The following is a 24,035-nucleotide window of genomic DNA, read 5'->3' on the forward strand; positions in this document are numbered from 1 at the left end:
TTATATTGAAAACAGGAATTTCAAGTCTCTCTCTGATAACTTTCCCAGTGCATCGGCCGACCCACTAACAGTCCTGTAAAATGGGCAGGATATAGATAACACGATTTAGATTGAGCAATGAATATTTAACATTGGAGCATTAGATGAATAGATACCCTTCAAATACTAATTGCTTCTTCTCTTGCAACTCTAATATTCTTTCTTCAACTGAACCTTCTATTACGAACCTCACAACCCTACAAAATTCACAAGAGATTTAGAAGAAGGGTTGCACAATAGTACCAGAAGACTGCAAGTAACTATCTAGCTAGGCTCTAGCCAAGGCACTTGCCTCACAGGTTTAAACTGCCCAATTCTATGTACTCTATCTTGAGCCTGTTGCTCAACTGCAGGATTCCACCACACGTCCATCAAGAATACCTGCATGGGTCAAAGAGCAAAATACACTAAGTCTTTATTTTAAAACATTAAAATAAATTAAATGTTGGCCTTCCTTTCAAATAGGAAGAAAGCAAAAAAGAAAACAAACAAAGCCTTTATGGTTAAGCTTCAGATATAGCAGAAGAGTATTCGCTTACATGTGATGCCACTGTGAGATTAAGTGCAGTCCCTCCCGCTTTCAAGCTCGTCAGAAATAATCTACAATCTGGGTCCTCGTTAAACCTTTTGATGGCAGTATCTCTTGCCTTCATATTTGTAGATCCATCCAACTGAACACACTGGACTCCCGACTGCAAAACATTTCAACGTCAATGAAATATTAGTCTACTTGATGAAGAAGCAGATATATATATATTAAAAACAATATCTTGTAAAATTATCACCCACCTTCTGCAGCGAATAGTGAATCAAATCCAAGAATGATGGGAATTGGCTAAAAACGACTCCTTTTGCAGTACCATCCCTCTGAACCATAAATCTAATTTCTTCCCTCTGTATAATTGAATCAATTTCATTTTAGTCAAAGCACTAACAATTTGAGAAACAGTCTCTAAAATAGGAAATCTGGACTTCAAACTGATATCAAGGGTGTGTTAAAGAATCGGTTTAGGAAATAGCAATTTAGTAAATATGACTAGTTTAGCAGCTTCCTATCATATCGTCAAGAAGGCCATTGAGAACCAAAAACTATCAATAAAGAAAAACATTACAGACAGCAATGGAAAAGTTCTAAAAGGATAATCAACAATTTACCAAAGCCTCTAGTTTTGTACTAGTCTTAAAGTCACCAAGCCGAATTCTGTTGAGAATACTTGAGCTCTTAAAACCTGTAATGAAGCATGTAGGGCATGAGCCTTGTCCCGCACTAGCTGAGAAGTTGATCAAACAAGATTGACAGAAGGTGTGTCCACATGCATTAACCTGGAGTAATTAGTCGTAAGTTTTAAAATAAGCGGAAGAGTATTATTAAGAAAAACAAAAAAGGAGAAATCATAGTTATATTTATATCAAAACATTCCAGAGATAATTCATTTTACTAAACCTGTTTACTAAAAAAAGAGGCCAATTAGAAGAAATGTTCTTATATTCATTTTACTAAAAAGACACGCATAGCATTTTCACTTTAGATATAATCTCTTATTAAGTTATTATGTGGCTTGGGAGAAATGAGAATTAACACATTATAAAGAGAATAATACTCGAACATGCACTCACCACAGGATCTTCTACAGATTTATGACACAGCCCGCATTTTACTTCACCATCATCATTCGCCACACTTGATTGGCTCAGGGCATTTTTAGAGTATACCACAAGGTACGGATGATTCAAAGCCTTTTATACAATCAGAATTATGGTTAGAGTTGAAAGAAGGTTACAATATCTCATAATCAATTGAGCAGCGCATCGTAAAAGATATTCACAAAATGTCACAGTTAAAAGTGACTAGAACCCCCTAAAAGGAATAATAGCAGGCAATATCATTCAACCCCCACCCACCCAGAAAAAAAACAAATGAAAACAGGTGTTCATACATACTGATCATCTCCACAATGGTAATCATCAATTGAGTATTTCAAGCAACCAAATACATCATTAATAATTATAAGCTAAATAATATACTTTCCTTCCGCTTGATATTTGATACATATACTGATAAATGCTATATTAGAAAGTACCCAAAACACAGAAAAGGTAATTGCAATATATTAAGAAGATTGTATAATTAAAGACGCTTCTCAATAGAAAGTAAATCATCTACCTGCCGAACACGTGTGAGGCGATTATAGATGTTGGCGTAGTTATTCATAACAGTTCCTTCTGTGACATATCTGCACGTGAGAAAATATTCAGACATACTGGAGAACTTTAAGACACAGCTTAAAAACATGTTAGATGGAAAAAACCTCACAGAACATAAAGGTTGTCATTTCTCTTTGTTTATATTTTGTCAGTGAGACAATTCTTTCCCACTCCTTTTGAGTTATTTCATAATATTTATTCCAGAAAGTGAGCTACTGAAATTAAAAAGTTCAAAAGTAATTTTCGGCCCTATCTGACTTCAGTTATTCTACTTTCAAAGTATTTCACAAAAGAAAACTTAAGTAAGTGACCAGCTTCAATAATATAAAATATTAAAGTTTGAGCAATTTTATCATTCCAAATGTACCAGTCTCCTGATGTAGTGATGTGTAATCACTGATGTTTAAATGGTAAAAACCTAAAAAATGATCACAATGCATTGTCCAAAGGTCATCTATAAATCAGGCATATAAAAACCAATAAAACTAGCCAGAACCAACAACAAACTAAAATTGAAATCACAGAGGAGCTAGATCTAGGAATAATGTACAACGAATATTTACATTGAATTTGGAAGAAGGTCCACCAATTAATGATCCCTGAATAAATATTTTAAACAAAAATGATAATAATTAGTTGACTCACGTGTTAAATTGGGCCTGAGTATCGTTGTACAATGATCTGAGGTAATCCTCTTCCTTGATATCCAGCGAGTCCCGTCGTAAAAAGATCTGGAAAAGAATAATTATATGTCGCATGACATACTGAATTAAATATGCACATTTTGGTGCCTTACAGCATGAGAAATTATTAAAGTTACCATTTTGGGAGGAAGTGCAAGATCAGCAGATCTACCCACTTTAGTACGCCTAAGGAGTATACTTTTCAAAATCTTATGCTTCAGCAAAAGCATTGCATCTCTGCCACGCCCAGTATGTCCTCCCAATTTTATTGGTCGGGTAATATACTTCACAGTCACAATGTCACATGAAGTTAGCATTTTAGTTGAAATGTTCTCCATACATCCTCAAATTAAAAGACACAATACACAAACTTAGAATTTTGCGACTCACTTTGTCCCACCAGCAAAAGTGTCTATAAGTTTTATGATTGCAAATTGAACATTCAATTAAACTGCAAGGTAATTACATAAAAGATATTAGATAACAAACAGTTTATTATATCTAAAATTATACAAGAGCAAGAAGACTCTAATTATATTGATGCAAATTTTGAAAGTATCAATGGAGAAGACGATAAAATTATCTTAAAGAATGTACAGACTTTAGTCGCTAGTTAATATCCTTTGTAATTGTGAGCACAAGTTCGATATCGACTCTTGTGACTTTGTTTTATAATTTTGGTGTCACTATATTTATTGTCAATCTTACCATGTTTTAGCATCAACGCATGTATATATAGAGTATTTATGTAGCATGTGCTTCGCTTCGCACAAACGCATTGCGCTTATGCTCCGGGACCACCATTGCACTTTGATTGGTGTGTTTTGCGCCTTTAATAACTATGAGGGCATACATGATCATATATAGTAACATATATTACCAGACGCAGCACTGAGATCTGAACTGGATATTTGAAGAAATGCAGGACTTGATTCTGGCATATCAGATACATTTTGCTATTTCCGAAACTTAGCAGATTTGTCAGGAGATGATCAATGATTACCTTTGTTGAGCTATGAACTCAGAGGCAAATTGATAAATTAACAAAAAATTGGACTGGTGGAGTACAAGCGCATTTAACTTTTATTTCAGGAAAGATAGTTTAATCCTGAACAATACCTGCTATTAGGTGTTCTGCAATCACAATCCTCGCAAAAGTAATAAGAATATGGAAAAATCTGGAGGAAGCGGATCTGTGCCAAAAATCAGAAAAGTAATTACATATAAACCATGATAAATTAAATTGTATTATCACATCAAGCTAACTCATGTACATAAATCTTACAAGTGAGTAAAGTTCTCCAACACGATTTTGAAGGGGAGTGCCACTTAGAGCCCATTTGTAGGTAGAGTTGAAGGAAAGAACAGCATGCGAAGTGCTACTTCGATTATCTTTGATATGGTGAGCCTGTAACAAAAATAGAACTTATCAAGTAAATTAGGTAATAATTTAAGTCAAACACAGAATTACAACACTTGTACAGTAGATTTACAACTCTAACTTAATTAATCCATCATCTCTAAACAGTAAGCATCCGATTTTCAAAATAAATGATTAGATATGAACAAGTACTATATGCTTTTGAAGTGCTGATTAAAATATTAAGATTTAATATGAAACCCAATTTAATTAACAACAAATAAAACTATTAATTTTCTCATGAAGATGCTATATATCTCGCACTGCAAATCATCAAAACAAGATTTTAATATTTGAGGGCATAGTTAAACAAGCTAATCTGGTTTTAGATATCCTGCAGGTAATACTTACTGTGGTAATGGTTGGTCAACATATATGTCAAAGTTTTCCATAGATCATGCTGTTCAATGACTTGAAATATGCACACATAAGCACATAAACATATATTCAGGAGCTGCATAGATATGTTTTTAATTTTTGCATAAATGAATGTGGGTAGCTCATAATTCATCTATTAATATCTGGATTCGATGCTGCTTAAAGAACTTCAATGCTGCCTGAAAACCTATAAGGAGGATTAACTATATCAGTGTGCCCACACACACAAAAGACACATTAACTAAAGCAGCCAAGTTTGAGACACTTTTTAACAGTACTAGTCATTAAAAACGTACCTCATCCAAGATTATGCGGTTCCAGTCCACGGAGTACAGATTACAATTTCTTTCACGTGGTCCTTTATCAGCTCCTTCTGAATCATTTGCAGAAGAACCAGCTCCGGAGGCCTTGTCCTTACTCAACCTCTTCCCTTTCTTTAGAACTTCCTTATTCCTCTCATCCACCCCAGCATCTGTATTCTTCTTTTTCAACGGCTTCGTCTTTCCCAAAACATATTCTGGATAACACTTGAAATCTCGGTGAAGAGGCAAGAACTCTTCGTGAAACAACTCCCCACACCAAGGGCATTCTTGTTTCTCCGGCAGCACATGCTTCCTGTATTCAGTTTCGACAACTGAATACGTAGTGATAACAAAATCATGGTCTGCGAACTCCTTAAGGGACCTCTCCCTCTTGGATCCATAATATATTAACACCTTGTTGCTTCCTGCCAAGGTGAAGCGGCTGATCTCATTTGCCCATTGCATCAGAGCAATCACAGGGCAAATCACAAGAGTGGCTTTCACCTTTGGCAAACCAGAGGATGAACTTGGTTGGGGGAATGCTCCATCCCCGGCTCCTTCAATTTCCTTCTTAGCCATCACAAGCGCGATGGCTTGAGCCGTCTTGCCCATCCCCATTTCGTCTGCAAGGATGCCTCCTTTGGCTGCAGACTCCTCCTGCTGCAGCGCCCATGCTAACCACTCTTTTTGATACCTCAGCAGAGGCATAATCACACTGCTCGGTGGTTCAGCCGTCTCGGCAAGAACATCATTGACATTTTCCAAATCAATGTCTGCCTCGACATCGTTGAGAGAGCTTAACCATCTCCAATGGTCTTCTTCCCAGACTTTCCACATCAAACCAGAACGATCTCCTGCTCAACATTATTCGAATAATCTAATCAGTAACAGAATAAAACCCCGAATAAACATATAATAAAAACATATATAACAACCGGATTAGTCAAGGTACGCGCAAGCTGGCCTTTCAACACATTTACAAAATCCCCTAGTAAATTCGATTTAAATCCCATTTAACTAGAGATACATCATGCAAGTAGAGATCTTTACATAGCGATCTAGTGCTTAAACAATCTTGATCAAGATACACACATATCAGTGAGTTGGAGAAATGATGATAAAACAAATAATTTACGAGGCGATTTAAATAATAAAATTCCGTAGCTAGTAAAAATATGTTTTACCCAAGATCAGAGGTAGAGAGTTGAAATCTGGGTGGGGCTCCATCGGTGCGTGAGAAGAGTAGTTGTAGGTGAGCGGGAAAGAGTTTATTTGGATTTTTGCTTTGTGTACGGGTGTTTTGCAGTACGGTAATGGTGAATGGTGATGAAGTTTGGAGGGGTATTTATAGTTATATTCGGTGATATTTACGATGAAACTGATTTTGACAGAGGATTTTGTGAAATTAATGATATTTTTTTGTAAAAATGTGAAAGATGGGAGGTGCATTCATTTCATATATGATTAAGAGAACGGTCTTTCTGATGTGTGTCCAAAGGCACACAATAATCACTAAATTCTATAAAAATAGCTTATTCTGATTGGTGGAGTTGATGTGAATGCAGGGGGGCCATTCTCATTTATTATTCATCCACCAATCAAGAAGAGTTATTTTTATTGGAGTTAGAAACTATTGTGTCCTTAGAAAATCCCTTAAGAGAATTATGGATTGTGTTGAAATTAATGATATTATTTGAAAATTAGTTGAAAGACGAGAGAGGGGTATTCAATTCAGATATAATTAATTAATTAATAGTAGTTGATGAATTTTAATTAATTATAGGAGATTTTGATTTTACATTGAGTAGGGTAGTTGAGATAAAATCTTGCAGCGTTGATATGAATCCATGGACAATCATATAAAATCTTGTAGATTTTGTAGAGATTTTTAGGAATATAAAATACATACTTGTAAATCTATTAATTTTAAAGTCTCATAGATTGTGTACAGATCTTTAATATTCTCCTCGATCCTAATTACTTGTCCATTTTGATCTTCCACGAGTCAAATTGACAAATTTTTGATTAAATATTATAAGTTATCTATTTATTATATTTAAAATTTGAAAGTTGCATGTTAAAATAGATTAAATATACTTTCGAATGATATACACCCTCTGCTTCAAATTAGATGTCCACTTTCAAAAAATTATATAGTTTAAGAAAAATGTGAAAGTTTACAAATTAATTACATTAAATGACCATAATATGTGGTATGAAGTTGATCTAAGGAAATCAATATACTTATATAAAGGAGAAACGAGGGGCGTGTAGGTGGCGTCTCTCACATCGCTCCGTTCTATTTTTCTAATTTTCTGGAATTTTTGGATGAAAAATATCAAAAATTAGAACTACCTTTTTTAGTTTCGGGTATATTAAAAGCACGTTTTAGAATCTGATTTTGTTTCAAATTATTTATGGAATATAGTAGCTTGAAAGTTTTAATCTGATTTTGTTTCAGATTATTTAATTATGGGAAAAACAGATTATTTATGGAATATAGTAGCCTGAAAAATTTAATCTGATTTTGTTCAGATTATTTAATTATGGGAAAGAGTGGCAAACAAGTCTCTCAGCACCTATAAATACCCGTATAGATCGTAGAATTTTAGATCATCTAAACACAACCTCCTCTCTCAATACCACAAACCAACCTGATAGTTCTCTTACTCGATTTTAAAGGAGAAGCGAGGGGCGTGTGGGTGTCGCCTCTCACATCGCTCCGTTCTATTTTTCTAATTTTCTCAAATTTTTGGATGCAAAATATCAAAAATTAGATATACCTTTCTCTTGCTCGATTTCTAACTCGGAGGTGTCGTTCTTCTGCAACGATAAGTGAAGGCTGTTTATACAGTAAAGGTTGTTGCAAGCAAATGTAGTTATAGACCGTTATATTGGAGTCGACAAATCCAAACATGGGAAAAGAATATAGTCTTGACATGATATTGATGGTTGATGTCAATAAATTAACTATTAGTGATGTATGTTTGTTGGTTATTCTTTTATAATATTTGTTTTGTTCATCGGACATGTTTGTTGTTGTTAATTTTTATATCATTTACTTTGTATACATGAAAAAATTATTCATGCATTATCTGTTTGCTCCGTTCAAGCAACTTTTAAGAGGGTAGTTATATTTAAGTTAGATTTTTTGTGCACAATCAATCCAAAAAAATTGGAGGAAGGTGACAATGTAAGAACATGATTAATTTTCAAAAATAAAAAACAAATAAAATTAAGATTCGCCATGGTTTAAATTGGTAATTACGTGTATAAATTTATTTTCATTTTTTCACAATGAATTATAGTCCAATTTTGCAATTTTATATATTAGTATTGGTATTACATCAAGATTTTTATAATATAAATTTATTTTATCCTACAGATATTAACTTTGAAATATTAATATACTTTTCATAGACAGTCATAAAATTATTTTATTCTACAAATATTAATATTGAATCATTAATATAATTTTTATAGGCCGCCGCAACGCGCGTGTTCTCGACTAGTATAAATAAGAGATATGTGAAGTAGAATTGACTTTGGAAATATAATTATACATTAAAAGCTGAAGTAGACAACTAAATTGAAGCAATCTTTCTTTTTAAAGTGGACATGTAAATTGAAATGGGGGGAGTATTATTATTTTTCCCAATTATATGGTACATATAAATTTCAATCAAAGTACAATCAATGATCAAAATGTTTGAACAAATATTTAGGTACGAAGGGAGTAATATCTTTCGTAAGAAGTTGAAAGATGAAAGGTATTCATTTCCGATGTGATTAATAATAATTACAAACTTTGTTGATATTAATGATATTATTAGTAAAAGGTTGAAAGATGAAGGTATTCATCTCATTGAGTAAAGTTCTTTGGAGTCCTTTTTTTTTAGTATTGGAGACCAATATCTAATCCGTCCAACAACCTTTAATCTAACGACTTACAATCAAAATAAGAAAAAGGTATTTTAATAAACATTTAATTACATAAAAAAAAACATGTACTTGCGTTGGTGATATCTAGTACATCATGGTAAACAGTTGGTATGGACATGATTATAGAATTTTATGAGAAATGATCATCCACCAGTTTTCTTATCAGAAAAATCAGTAACTACGTTCTCTTTTGTTGAAATAATGTATCATCTCTTTGTCCAGCAATCTTTTTGTTGAGTTAAAACTTTTATCCTTCCACCTTCCCATATTCCTGAGTTAGCAGCACAATTAATCTATCAGTTAATCTATCATTCCCTTTTTCAAATTGTCATAATTTAAATTCATATTGTCTCTTATAAAAACTGGTTGTCTACTTATTCCGCACTTTTTATTTTGTCTCTTAATTTAAATTTATATTGTCTCTCATCATAATATTATGTACCCCTCTTGCCTCATCCCGCGCACTAACTAAAACCATAAAAATGTTCCACAATCGTCTTTTTATTGTCTACTTTATTATTTTTTAATAGATATATATTAATCTGTAACTTTTGATTGTGATGATAGAATGCAGGACTTTAGCTATACGCAGTACATGTCTCCAGCTGGCTAATATGGCTATTAATACATATATTAAATGCATCAATGAGATAATTAATACAAAATAAATCACTATGTTTTTTTGTTGACAAATGCAAGAAAATTTCATTAACTTAAACATAATACAGTTATAACAAACCCCCAACTGTCGATACAACCCGGTGGTAAAACAAATAACATAATAAAAACAATTAGATGATTTGTTTCCTGATCGTTTAACACATAGAATTTAACAATTCTTGAATCTAAAAACGAAATCAAAAACATCCCAAGCGATCCAAAATACACCAACACCTCTGGAAATAGTAACATCGCAATTGACCATATCACATAAAAACCATTGTTAGCTCAATGTTCAGAAACACCAATCGCATAAATTGAGATTGGAAAAGCGACACCAAAGCTATCTACATGCCGGTCACCAGCTATAGACATGCCGAAGACACCCCAGGCCCCAGCTATCTACATGCCGGATACCAGCTATAGACATGCCGAAAGTATAAACCCGTGAATGATGAACGATCTTTGGTTGTGAAAGGTGAGCTCTTGCGATAATCACCACCGTCCCAAATTCGATACAGTTTTTGCAGATCACCAAAAATATCAATAAACTCCTTCTCAACAGATCCAACACTAAATAAACCCAAGCATAACTAGACAGAAACATAACAAAACACTCCGAAAAGAGAGACAAAACAAACACTCCAAGAGGAGAGACACACAAACACCAACAAGATTGTGTTCTGTAATGTGTTTCTTGCAGGTGTTGGCTTTTGTGTTCTAGACTATGTTCATCCATCTTGCACAACTTTCTACCTCTATCTCTATCGCACAAATAAACAATATATGCACTAAAAAAAATCATAAAATTTAATAAAACTGATATGCAAAACTATAACAAATTCAACTGACAACCCATCCAAATTTATAGTATAATCACAGAATTTTAGTCATATAAAAGAATTCTATAACCATAAAATACATGCACTGATACACCCAGTAAAACTTCATAACCATAGCTAATAGATGATATATTGAATATTCGAGCAAATATTCAGATAGAATGAGATATATAGATTTTATTAAAATAAATCATCCAAAACAAAAGTCTCAAAAACTAAGCTAAAAATTTATGTGTGTGTGTGGCTGTGTGCTTGGCATTAAGCCATTCACCACAAAGGTAGTGTGTGTAATTTGTGAAAACATAAATCACCTAATTATAGACTTTACATGAACTAACCATGATTAAAACCAAGTTGTTACAAGTGCTCTAGAGTGATATATGCAGGAATCCATGCCTTGGAGATATTTCCAAGCAACAGTAACCAATTAAGCTCTTGGCGCCCATATAAGTTGCCCAAGGCGCCACTTGAGCAGTTGGCGCTCAAGGGAGCCATGTGCAGGCGCCACTAAAGGCGCCATTAGCACTGTGCGCTCAGAGCAGCCACGAGATTGCTACCAGGCGCCACTTAAGTCCATTCTCCCTCAGTCTGTACAGCCTCCACCAAGCATAACAGCAGTGTAGCATTCACCAGGGCGCGCCACTTCCCTTTAGGCGCCACTTGCAGTTAGCATTTATGTTGAAAACAGGAATTTCAAGTCTTTCTCTGTTAACTTTCCCAGTGCATCGGCCGACCCACTAACAGTCCTGTAAAATAGCAGGATATAGATCAGATAATCTAGATTGAGCAATGAATTTTTAACATTGGAGCATTAGATGAATAGATACCCTTCAAATAGTAATTGCTTCGTCTCTTGCAACTTTAAGATTCTTTCTTCGATTGAACCTTCTATAATGAACTTGACAACCCTACAATATTTTACAAGAGATTTAGAAGAAGGGTTGCAGTTTGCACAATAGTACTAGAAGACTGCAAGTCTGGAAGTAACTATATAGCCAAGGCACTTGCCTCACGGGTTTAAACTGCCCAATTCTATGTACTCTATCTTGAGCCTGTTGCTCAACTGCAGGATTCCACCACACGTCCATCAAGAATACCTGCACGGGTCCGAGAAAAACACACCAAGTCTTTACTTCGAAACATCAAAATAAACTCCCACTTCAGATACAGCAAAAGAGTATACGCTTACATGTGATGCGGCTGTGAGATTAAGTGCACTCCCTCCCGCTTTCAAGGTCATCAGAAATAATCTACAATCTGGATCCTCGTTAAATCTTTTAATGGCAGTATCTCTCGCCTTCATATTCGTCGATCCATCCAACTGAACACACTGAACTCCGGACTGCAAAACATTTCGACGTCAATGAATTTTAGTCTACTTGATGAAGAAGCAGATATTAAAAGCTAGATCTTGTAAAATCATCACCCACCTTCTGCAGCGAATAGTGAATCAAATCCAAGAATGATGGGTATTGGCTAAAAACGATTCCTTTTGCAGAACCATCTCTCTCAATCATGAATCTAATTTCTTCCCTCTGTATAATTGAATCAATTTCAAATTTGTCAAAGCGCTAACATTGTGTAGAGAAACAGGCACTAAGATATCAGGATATCTGGACTTCAAACTGATATCAAGAATTTGTTTAAGAATCAGTTTAAAAAATAGCAATTTAGTATGAAAACTGAGTTCAGATAAACAAGAGCATGCTTACAGACAGCAAAGAAAAAGTTCTAAAAGGATAATCAACAATTTACCAAAGCCTCTAGTTTTGTACTAGTCTGGAAGTCATCAAGCCGAATTCTGTTGAGAATACTTGAGCTCTTAAAACCTGTAATGCTGCATGTAGGGCATGAGACTTGTCCCGCACTAGCTGAGAAGTCGATGAAACAAGATCGACAAAAGGTGTGTCCACAATCATTAACCTGGAGTAAATATTTAGTAAGTTTAAAAGAAAGTGAAAGAGTATTATTAATGAAAACAAAAAAGGAGAAATCATAGTTATATCAAAAAATTCCAGAGAGATAATTCTTTTTACTAAACCTGTTCACTAGAAAAGATTCAAATTAGAGAAAATGATCTTATTTTCTTTTTACTAAAAAGACACACATAGCATTTCACTTTTGATATAATTTCTTATTATATGGCTTGGGGAATCACATTATTAAAGAGAATAATACTCGAAAAATAATACTTCATGCACTCACCAGAGGATCTTCTACAGATTCATGACACAGCCCACATTTTACTTCACCATCATCATTCGCCGCACTTGATTTTTCGCTCATGGCATTTTTAGAGTATACCACTGGGTACGGATGATTCAAAGCCTTTTACACAATCAGAAATTATAGTTAGAGTTGAAAGAAGGTAACAATATCTCATAATCAATTGAGTACCGCATCTTAATTGATATTCACAAAATGTCACAGTTAAAAGTTAACAATATGATTCAACCCCCACCCACCCAAAACATAATTTAAAACAGGTGTTTATACATACTAATTATTTCAGCAATGGTAATTATCAATTGAGTATCTAAAGTAACCAAATACATCAATAATATTTTTAAGTACCTAAAAGGCTAAAACACAGAAAAGGTTATTGCAATAAATTAAGAAGATTGTATAATTAAATGAGATGTTCCTGGGTAGAAAGTAAATCATCCACCTGTCGTGCACGTGTGAGGAGATTGTAGATATTGGCATAGTTATTCATAACAGTTCCTTCATTAACATATCTGCAAGTGAGAAAAGCTAATGTTATAATGCAACGAATTAAGTGGGGAAAGAGAAGTTACCATGTCACAAAGATTCAAGTGACTCTGGGAATTATCTAAGTTAGCATGAATTCAAGCTTTGGTAACCACAGAGAACATAAAGGTTGTCATTTATATTTTGTCAGTGACACAATTCTTTCCCACTCCTTTTGAGTTATATCATAATATTTTTAAATGGTTTACTCTGGAAATGCTAATTTATACCAAAGTGCCTATTTTTCCCGAAAGTGAGCTACTAGAATTGAAAAGTTCAAATGTAATTTCCGGCCCTATCTGACTTCAGTTTGTTTTACTTTTAAAGTATTTTTACAAAAGCAAACTTAATTAAGTGACCATCTTCAATAACATAAATATCAAAGTTTGAGCAATATTATCATTCCAAATGTACCAGTACTCCAGATGTGTAATTACTGGTGTTTAAATGGTAAAAACCTGTAAAAGGATCACAATGCATTGTCCGAAGGTCATCTATAAACCAAGCATATATATATACACGAATGAAACTAGCTAGAACCAACAACAAAATAAGAATGAAAGCATAGAGGAGCTAGATCTATGAATAAGATAACAAATATATAAACTGAATTTGAAAAAAGGTCCAGCGATTAATGATCCCTGAATAAATATCTTAACCAAAATGAGAATAATTAGTTGACTCACGTGTTATATTGGGCCCGAGAATCATTGTACAATGATTTGAGGTAATCATCTTCCTTGATATCGAGTGAGTCCCGTCGTAAAAAGATCTGGCAAAGAATAATATATATTGCATGACATATTGAAGTAAATATGCGTTCTTGGTGCCTTGCAGAATAAGAAATTATAAAAGGTACCGTTTTGGGAGGAAGCGCAAGATCGGCAGATCTGCCCTGTTTAGTACGCCTAAGGAGTAAACTTTTCAAAATCTTATGCTTCAGCAAAAGCATTGCATCTCTGCCACGCCCAGTATGTCCTTCCGCTTGTATTGGTCTGGCAACATACTTCACATTCACAATAATCAAGTGAAGTTAGCACTAAAGTTGCAATGTTTTCCATGCATCCTCAAACTAAAAGACACAATATACAAACTTAAACTTTTGTGACTCACTTGATCCCACCAGCAAAAGTGACTGAAAGATGTATGATTGCAAACTGAACAATCAGTTAAAGAGCTGCAAGGTAATTAATGACATAATAGATATTAGATAACAAACGGTTTATTATATGTAAAAGTATATATACAAGAGCAAGAAGACTCTAATTTCCCCTTCATCAAGGCCTACGGATACTCAGAACCCAGAAGACGTTGCCTACCCTATAAAAATTAAGGCGGGTTGAACACCTTCCCATTATTTATTGGTACTGGAATCGGGGGTGGCAATTTCGGTAACATGTCATGTTCGTGTCGGCAAAAGGGTCGATTTTGGGTCAAGCTAAAATCACTTAAAATTGAAATTTTAAGTTTTTATGAATGAAATTCTAATTTTGGGTCGATTTCGGGTCAATCGGGTGATTTTCAATTCGCGTTCAGATTTTGTCTCACTAAATCGGGTTGCGGATTTGGATCGGGTTCGGTTCGGGTCAGGTCGGGTCTGATATTGCCACCCCTGTGACTCAGGCAATGCCTAAAGATAAGCGAGCAAATATGTTAGAAACGAGTCGGGATCCTCTGTCCCTCTTTGTGTCTCCCTATGTGTCTCCTCCTTCTTATTGGTTAGTTTTTTTACTTCTCACGTGATCTCTCTCTTGTTATTGCAGAATACAAATAAATTACAAGTATTCAACTGAGTTACTTTCTGTGAACTCTGAGATAAAATCTTTTATAATTGCAGGCTTAATTTATTTCTTCTCAATGTAGACTTCAATTTTATAAATTCTCAATCATCTTTTTTCGTTGCATTAAATATTAACTCCATGATGTATAGTTTGGTTTATCAAAAAAATGTACCAGTGAATTTCCTTCATATACCAATTTAATTTTATTAGATTAAATATTATATAAATAACATCTCAATTTTTTAATATAATTTAAGTCATAAAGAAAGTTTTTTTTTGCTTTCAAATTTATTAATATTAAAGTTTACAAAATTTTAATTGATTATTTAATATAGAAAAACATAAAAATAAAATTACTGCATAGTATTATATTTATATCATGTAAAAAAAAATTTAGTTGATTATGTACTAATACTATATGGAAAAGATAATGTAAATAAAGTATATTTTTGCTTTTAAATTTAATAATATTAAAATTTTCAAAATTTTATTTATTATTTCATGTAGAAAACATAAAAATAAAGTTACTATATAATATTATATTTATATCATGTAAAAAATATTTTTAGTTGATTATGTACTATATGAAAAAGATATTTAAATAATTGAGATATATTTCTATAGATTTGAAAAAGTTTATATAATAAGCTCCGTGAGAAAATAAATAAGAATTATAAAATTATAGATCACGTGATAAGTAAAAGAACTGACCAATAAAAAAGAGGAGACACGTAAGGAGACACAAAGAGGGGACAGAGGATCCGGACTCGTTAGAAACAATGTGTGAAGCAAGGTTTCGTCACATCATGCAATTGAAGCAAGACCGTAAGCATGATGCAAGGTGCCACACATAGGAGAACCTCATTAAGAAAGGCAAATTTTGAAGGCGTACAACAAAGATAATTTCAAAAATATTTCTGCGGCTATTTTCTTTTTAGTCTCAAAATATGTGACATAGGCATTGTGACTAGGAAGGTGTTGGAAGATATTGAAAACGAATGTACAGACTTTAGTTGCAACTTCATATCTTCGGTAATTGTGAACACAAGTTCTATATCGACTCTTGTGACGTTTTATAATTTTGGTGTCACTATTTTTGTCAATCTTACCAAGTTTTCATCTACGCATTTATATAGACTGTTTATGTAGTGTGTGCTTCGCTTCTTTAAATCGCTTCGCACAAAAGCATTGCACTTATGCGCCGGGACCACCTTTGCACTTTAATTGGTGTGTTTAATTTGCGCCTTTAATAACTATTAGGGCATACATCATATATAGCAATATATATTTGACAAACCAGACACAACACTGAGAGCAGAACTTATGATAAAAAGCAGGAATAGATTCTTTCAGGAATCACGTTTAACATTTCTTTCAGGAAAGATGGTTTAATCCTGAATAATACCTGTAAATAAGTTCTGTGCAATCACACTCCATACAGAAGTAATAAGAATATGGAAAAATCTGGAGGAAGCGGATCTGTGCCAAAAAATCAGAAAAGTAATTACATATAAACCATGATAAATTAAATTGTATATCACATCAAGCTAAGTACTCATGTAAGCAAATCTTACAAGTGAGTAAAGTTCTCTAACACGATTTTGAAGGGGAGTGCCACTTAGAGCCCATTTGTAGGTAGAGTTTAAGGAAAGAACAGCATTCGAAGTGCTACTTCGATGATCTTTGATATGGTGAGCCTGTAATAAAAATAGAAATTATCCAGTAAATTGAGGTAATAATTTAAGTCAAACACTGAAAGGCATTTAAAACACCTCTAGAGTAGATTTACAACTCTAACTAATTAATCCATCATCTCTAAAGAGTAAGCACCCGACTTTCAAAATAAAAGATCAAATGTGAACAAGTACTATATGAGTTTAAAGTGCTGATGAAAATATACAAAACTAATATGAAACCAAATCTAGCTAACAACAAATGAAACTATTAGTTTTGTTCATGTAGATCATCAAAACATCAAATCATCAGAACAAGTTTTTAATATTCGATGGCATAGTGAAACAAGCCAATCTGGTTTTAGGTATCCAGGTAATACTAATTGTGATATGTCAAAGTTTCCATAGATCATGCTGCTCTATGACTTTAAATATGCACATAAGCACATACACATATATTCAGGAGCTTCATTAAATATGTTTTTATTTTTTGTATAAATGGATGTGGGTAGCTCATAATTCATTTATTAGTATCTGGATTCAATGCTGCGCAAAGAACTTCAATGTTGCCCGAAAACCTATAACGAGGAGGTATAATAATTAAATATATCAGCGCGCACACACACACAAATGATGCATCAACTAAAGTAGCCATGTTTGAGACACTTTCTAACAGTACTCGTCATTAAAACGCACCTCATCCAATATTATACGGTTCCAGTCCACGGAGTACGTACAAATTATAATTTCTTGGACGAGGTCTGTTTTCAGCTCCTTCTGAGTCACAACCAGCTCCAAACGCCTTATCCTTATTCAAGCCCTTCCCTTTCTTTATAGGTTCCTTTTTCCGGTCATACACCGACTCAGTAACATCCACCACGGGATTGTTAACGCAAACAAAAGCTCGGTGATAGGCCAGGATCCCTTCATCGAACAACTCTCCACACCCTGTGCATCTTTGTTTCTCAGGCAAGACATGCTTCCTGTATTCAGCTTGGACGACTGAATACGTGGTAATCACGAAATCATGATCCAAGAATTCATGAAGGGACTTGCCCCTCTTGGATCCATGATAGACTATCACCTTCTGGCTACCTGTCACCGTGACGCGGCTAATCTCGTTCGCCCATTGCGTCACCGCAATGACAGGACATATGACAAGGGTCGCCTTCGCTTTTGGCAACCCAAGAGATGAACTTGGTAGGGGGAAAGCTCCATCCCCCGCTCCTTGAAGTTCCTTCTTAGCCAGGACCAGTGCGATGGCCTGGACAGTCTTGCCCATCCCCATCTCGTCGGCAAGTATGCCTCCCCGGGCTGCAGATTCCTCCTGCTGCAGCGCCCAAGCTAACCACTCTTTCTGAAATCTGAGCAGAGGCATAGTTAAACTGGGCGGCGGTTCAGCAGTCTCCGCCAGAACTTGATTCACATTATCTATCTCCGTGTCTGCATCTGCACGGTCGAGAGATTCTAACCATCTGGCATTTTCATCTTCCCAAGCTTTCCACATCAAGATTGGGCTTTCCTTTCTCCCTTGAGTGTCGTTTCCAACAATCAAATCTTTTCTATCACCTTCACAATCCGAAATGTCCATAGCGACACTACCTTCATCCGAGCTTTGTTTTCAAATTATTTAGTTCATACTCCTAAAAGGGTGCTATTAATAAAGTTGGCAACCAGTTTAGTTGGCAACCAGTTTGAAAAACAAATAGACGAACTAAATAATTAGCCGCTTTGTTTTCGGATTGCTAACTAACTTAATTCAAATATTCTGAAAATTAAAAATGAAGATGATGGTTTCTTGAACAATCCAACATGCATCTCCCCTGAAAATAGTAGGTTCACAATTGACCATCACAGTAATTTCATGGATAGTTCAATGTTTAGAAGATTCAGTTGCAAAAACTGAGTTTAAAGGTCTCATGTTATGAACAGATTTATTTTGCGAGAGTGAGCACATGCGACTTTGACTACCGTTCCAAACGCACCCCGGCCATCTACCTGTCGGACACCAGCTATAGATCTGCCGAAAGTGTTGTTGATGGGAGATATCCAAATCTCTCAATATACCGTAAAATTCATTTTCAACATAAACACATCGCACAAAGCGAGACAATCAAACACACAAGTAATAACTCAGACTGAAGACAACTAAAAAACCCAAATGGTTTTCCTGAATATTCTGGAACAAAAATCGATTTTATTGAAGAAGAAACAAACAAAGAGGATTATTGATAGAAAATTAAAAAGGAGACAAGAGGTGTTGTTTAGATGGAGAAGGGGCAGCTTGAGAATTGAGATGGGATGAACGGAGATAGGGATAGAGATGGATAGAGAAGGTGGAGACGGCTAGGGTTAGCGGGAGATGGAGCGTCCGACTCTCATGAGAGGGGGGATAAATTCAGATATGATTAATTACAGTTGATTTTACTTTGAGGTTGAAAATATTCTGTTGTCCCACAATACAAGTCTCTTTTGAAAAATTTACGCATATTAGGAAAATAATAATTAGATAATATTTTCTCATTTATATCCCTTAACTAATGTAGTGTTCGGCTAGTGTGAGTCCATATGCACATATTAAGTGCTAAATTTGATTTATTTAACTTGTTTTGATTGGTGAAATTTTTGTATATATAGGCTCCACCATTATTGATAAGTATTAGCCAATGAAGATGTGTTAAATACATGAAATTTGGTGATTAGCATTTGCCCATGCGCACACCAAAGAATAATCGATAAATGTATGAATGTAGACTCTTATTCGACTCTCATTAATTGTTATACAACTTTCAAGAAAGGTAATTTTTATAATAATATCAATATATTTGCATTGAAAACTAAAAGTAGACAAGTGTTATGACAAAATAATTTCAAAACAGACTACTATTATGGGACGGGGAAAGTAGTTAAAATGAAATCTTGTAGGGTGAGTTAAACGTGGATTCAGAAACAATCTTTAAAAATCTGATACTCTCTCGGTCATATGCGATTGTTTACTTAACAATTTGCACATATTTTGAGTTTGTTATAAAATATAGTTTCATACCTCTTATCTACTTCTAATCTTATATATATTAAAGGGGACTAGGGGTAAAAGGAGCAAGAAAAATGCTTGTGAAATTACATATATACCCTCAGTTTACACATAATTTCAATAATACCCTAGGTCCATATAACATCTTGATCGTGTGTTTCACCAGACACTCTTCGTTTTCTCTCTCTGACAGTTGCTCTGTATACATGTCGTCCCTGTGATGTTTGGTTTAGCTTAAATATTCTTTCATTACCTGTGAGTTGTGTTTTATACACTACGCCATATATGACCTACCGCAATGGTATGATCGCAGGTGTTGCAATATTATGTTGCATTAGAGTCACTAATCCATACCTATGGCAACGGTAACCATTCATGTCCACATCATGTTGCAATAGCCAAAATTATGTGTTGCATAGAGTAGAGTATTAGTAAAATAATTATTTTTAATATGATAATAAAATTAAACTAAAATACTTTTAAATGATTAATTAATAAAATATAATTTATGAAAAGACTAAATTTGAGAATACAATATTAATTTTAGTATCATCTCTTTAAATTAATTAATTATAACTAAAATAATAAATTTGAAACTAATTAATTATGTATTGAACAATAAATACTGGAACTGAATTATAGTTTTTAAAATATAAAATATTTATTTTTTAAATAATTAAGAAATTGAAAATAAGATGAATTATTAAAAAAAATAAACAAAATAAAAATCGGGTATGCCGCGTTCTAAAAAGTGAGCGGCAAACTTCCCCCCTTCATTTCATTTGAGACATTTAGACACAGACACCAAACTCCACACACTCGCACAAACTCACTCCACAGTCCACCCACCCCACTCACTGACCTCGGCTGAAACACCTCTCGGCTGCTCAACTTACCTCTCCGTTCAAATACACAATCTCTACTGCTGAAATCACCAGTGATTAGGTAAGCTCCGGCACCTCTCACCCTCAAAATCAACTCTCAATTGATTAGGGATTGATTTCAGGTCTTCAATCGGGGCTGGGGCTTTGATTGAGAGCTTCTCCATTTCGCGGAATTAGGGCTTTTGGTGTATAGTTCCTTGTCTTCATTTTGCTTTTCATTTTACTTTTCGCTATAATATTCTTAATTTTGTGTCTTTATTCTTCTTAGGGCTTCGATTGAATTGGGGCTCCAGTGGAAGTAGGGTTCAACAGCGTTTCACTTTAATTGCAGCTTCGATTTGCTTTGATTTAAGATACAATCTGCTGTCATCCTTTGCTTTTCACTTTAAATGTTTGCTTTGTTTTAGATTTTATGTGTAAATGCATGTCTATCTTAGTAGCTTTGTTGTGATTTGTGGTCATATGTTATATTACCCATCCCTCTCCCTCTCCCTCTCCCTCTCTTCCTCTCCCTCTGTGTCCCCTCTGTCTCTCCCCCTTCTTTATATCTTGGTGAATTTGTTAAAGGTGTAGAGCTTGTTGAGTCAAATTTAATTTTTGTTTAGTGAAGATATGTATCAAGTTATTAAACATGTTAACAGTGTTCAGTAATCAATTTTCTATGATATTTCTTAAAGAATTGTTTCTTCAAGTTCTGTTTCTAACTTAAAATACAAACTACCATATAGAACCATATCCATTAATGTTGTGAGATGCATTCTCTCAAATCCACAAATATATCACTATGTACTTCATTTTTTTCTGGTTTTTTGTGTTCTCGTGAAGTTATTCAGGTACTGGAAAGTGTTGAAACAACTGCAGAGAAAGCGACCCGATAGTAGGAGCTTGGTCAGGTGTGTTCAGGAGCTGAGGATGAAGGGGGCTAGCTTTCATTTGTTTAAAGAGCCTCTGAATGCAAAGAGAATGAAGAGTTCCAGTGTCGAGATCAAGAGAAAGCCATTGACAGGGTGTTCTTAGAGTCTCACAACTATTTGTCTAATCTGTTTGACTGGCTTGCTCTTCCTGCTTCCAGAATTATTCTCTGTGTTTAAAGCTACTTCCAAATGCAGCCATACTCCAGGTACGATTGTTTATGCAACAAGATCAAACAAAATCAGATGGACATTACAAAAAAAAGACATCAATCAAGATATTGGCGCTAGAATAATTTATAACATTTAACATGTGATCCCAACATTTATATTTGGTTATACTTGATGACTAGTTACATTGTGAAGTTAGCGGATAAATGCTAGTCAATAGTGCTCAATTTTCTTATAAACAGGGTTATCATTTTAGTTTAGTTTTTCTCGGCAACCATTTCAGTTTAGTTTTTCTGGACAGGACAACTTTTAAGAAAAAAGGATTGATATGGATGCACATATAATTATCTGTAGTAAACCTGAATATTAAGAGATAATTATCTTACATGTAGTGTGGATTCATATTTATTGAACTTCACACCATATGATATACAGCTCCTATATGCCGAATGAGGTTAACTGTGCTTCTATGTCTTGAGCTTGATAAAATATCAAATAATGGTAACATGCACTACAATAAAACGAGGATTTTTATTTCCCTGCAAAATAGCAAATGATATCTTTGTTGAAGTTGATATAAAATCAGTGCACCAATTCAATAAAGATTTTGAAGCTCTGAAAATGCCAAATGATCTATGTTTAACTTTTAAAAAAAACCGAATAAAACTTTCTTTAATTTATAAATAGGCACTTGGTGTTATTATAGTTGCTATAACACATAAAATTTACCTAGCACTTATTAGATTTTTTAAATGATCCATATTGCAGGTCCTGAGGCTTCAATCTTTAATTTAATAGATTTTATAGATGATGCTCAAATGGCTAAGGCCGATGACATTTCAAGGAGCTGTATGATGGAAGCAAGGTTCTTGAAATTTATGGCTAGAGAAACTATGTAGCTTCGTTTGATTTGGTAGTTATTTTGATTTGGTTCGAATTATTAGGTACTTTAGTTTGTATAAAGAAACAATTTATTGGGATGTTTAATATTTAAATAGTATATTTTCAATTCCTTTCAATAAATAATGTTGTCTTTCATTAATAAAATGTTGCAATTGTGAGACTGACACGTGTCTCCATCTGGTAGGGACACGTGGCAGCCACTGAATTGACATGTGGCACCCAGGTGGCGCACAAAATGGGGTCCACACGTGGGACCCGCACATGGTCCAACTTTTTTTTGAATACCGAAGGTCTAACGCAACATAAAATTTCGGTTGCAATAGGGTAGTTGGATGTTGCAATAGCATATCTATTGTAACAGAAAATCCCATGTTGCAGTAGGTGACCATTATGTTGCAACAGTGGCCTAGGGCAACATCGAAAAAAGCAACTTAATTTTTATGTTGCAATAGCCTTTTTTTGGGCTATTGCAACATATTTTGGGGTTATGGCATCATTTTTTGGATGTTGTCGTAGGCCATATATGGCGTAGTGATATTGTGTTGCCTCTCCTAAATCAGATTTTAGTGAAGAGGGGTTTAATGTTGCTTCAATCTTTATGTGTGTATCAATTGGGTTTATGCAGCTAGCTCACCCTTCTTCTTAATGGACGGTTCCCAACTGTAACTGACTAAAGAGGTTGTGTTGGAGCCCAAGATGCTGAAGTGACTGGGAATGCTGCCCGTCAGAACCCAGGTATGGTTATTGCCTACATGTTAGTGGAACGCAAGTTCTATTGTGATGCGACACAAGTTGACATCACTTCTACAATTGGTCTTAATTAGTGTTAGAGTTCTAATATGATAGAGTTCGTGTGCGGTTTGTGTTATCATTTTAACAACCATTGTTAATGAAAGTGATGCATTTGTAAAATTGGCAAGTTATTAAATTTGAATGTGTGTTTTGTAGTTTTGTATTATATTATAAATTGAATCCAATTGTTGATGGAGATAGTCAAGAAGACAGTTGGGGTAAAATTGGATTGTACTTCAACTCTTGTCATAGCTGATCAGATTGTTCGAGATTAGAAGTGTACCAGATCTGTTTAGTTTTAGTTTGCAGGCGACGATTTAGGACCCTGTTGCTATTATTTTCCTGAGGTGGTTGATACATCTGATTTGTGTAAAATATATTAATAATAAGTGATATCATATTCTATGAAGCAGCCAACATAGTTGCCTAATTATATATTGTGTGCTTTACATCGTGTGCTATTAATACTTTTTCGCCGAAGGACTATAAAAAAAATGGGTTATTCAAAAATAATTTTTTTCAAAAAAATAATTTCAAAAATAGCTAGAATTCTGATTGTATGCATGTGGCAAGTATTATATATACTTTTTTGCAAAAAAAAAAGTGTTATAAATGTAGTGTGATTCAATCGAACCGCTCGGGATATCTTGATTCTTGAACATGC

The 24,035-nt window shown here is 34.4% G+C and overlaps 2 protein-coding genes and 1 long non-coding RNA gene across 3 annotated transcripts; 1 reads left to right on the forward strand and 2 right to left on the reverse strand.

The window, feature by feature from the left end:
• On the reverse strand, positions 1 to 6,040 carry LOC108220338 (ATP-dependent helicase rhp16). Its single transcript, XM_017394081.2, has 15 exons — positions 5,980 to 6,040; positions 5,022 to 5,881; positions 4,213 to 4,335; positions 4,047 to 4,120; positions 3,318 to 3,378; positions 3,065 to 3,211; positions 2,890 to 2,975; positions 2,204 to 2,273; positions 1,657 to 1,776; positions 1,195 to 1,362; positions 829 to 933; positions 579 to 731; positions 332 to 420; positions 156 to 236; positions 1 to 73 (listed from the first exon to the last, which is right to left on the reverse strand). Exons 1-15 carry the CDS (start codon positions 6,038 to 6,040, stop codon positions 1 to 3), a joined length of 2,271 nt encoding a protein of 756 aa, XP_017249570.2.
• Positions 6,041 to 11,022: 4,982 nt separating this feature from the next.
• LOC108220347 (ATP-dependent helicase rhp16) lies at positions 11,023 to 18,267 on the reverse strand. Its single transcript, XM_064085746.1, is given in 15 exon segments — positions 11,023 to 11,217; positions 11,299 to 11,379; positions 11,480 to 11,568; positions 11,661 to 11,813; positions 11,902 to 12,006; positions 12,227 to 12,394; positions 12,677 to 12,799; positions 13,140 to 13,209; positions 13,909 to 13,994; positions 14,082 to 14,228; positions 14,336 to 14,399; positions 16,409 to 16,482; positions 16,578 to 16,700; positions 17,373 to 17,459; positions 17,461 to 18,267. Coding segments are annotated over 15 exon segments (2,250 nt in total). The 3' UTR covers positions 11,023 to 11,144.
• A 2,201-nt stretch (positions 18,268 to 20,468) lies between these two features.
• LOC135146969 (uncharacterized) lies at positions 20,469 to 22,685 on the forward strand. Its single transcript, XR_010284155.1, has 4 exons — positions 20,469 to 20,655; positions 20,717 to 20,781; positions 20,863 to 21,714; positions 22,445 to 22,685. It is a non-coding gene; the product is annotated as an uncharacterized LOC135146969 (long non-coding RNA).
• Positions 22,686 to 24,035: the final 1,350 nt, after the last annotated feature.

The sequence above is a fragment of the Daucus carota genome, chromosome 1 (genome assembly GCF_001625215.2).
Source record: "Daucus carota subsp. sativus chromosome 1, DH1 v3.0, whole genome shotgun sequence".
NCBI lineage: Eukaryota > Viridiplantae > Streptophyta > Magnoliopsida > Apiales > Apiaceae > Daucus > Daucus carota.

Excerpts from the sequence above, each read along its gene's own strand:
- LOC108220338 (XM_017394081.2), bottom strand. The coding sequence starts at position 6,040 with ATGGGATTTAAATCGAATTTACTAGGGGATTTTGTAAATGTGTTGAAA. Across the intron at positions 3,212-3,317 it reads ACTTTTGCTGGTGGGACAAA|TATATTACCCGACCAATAAA; the intron begins GTGAGTCGCAAA and ends GTGACTGTGAAG. Across the intron at positions 732-828 it reads TTCACTATTCGCTGCAGAAG|TCGGGAGTCCAGTGTGTTCA; the intron begins GTGGGTGATAAT and ends AATGTTTTGCAG.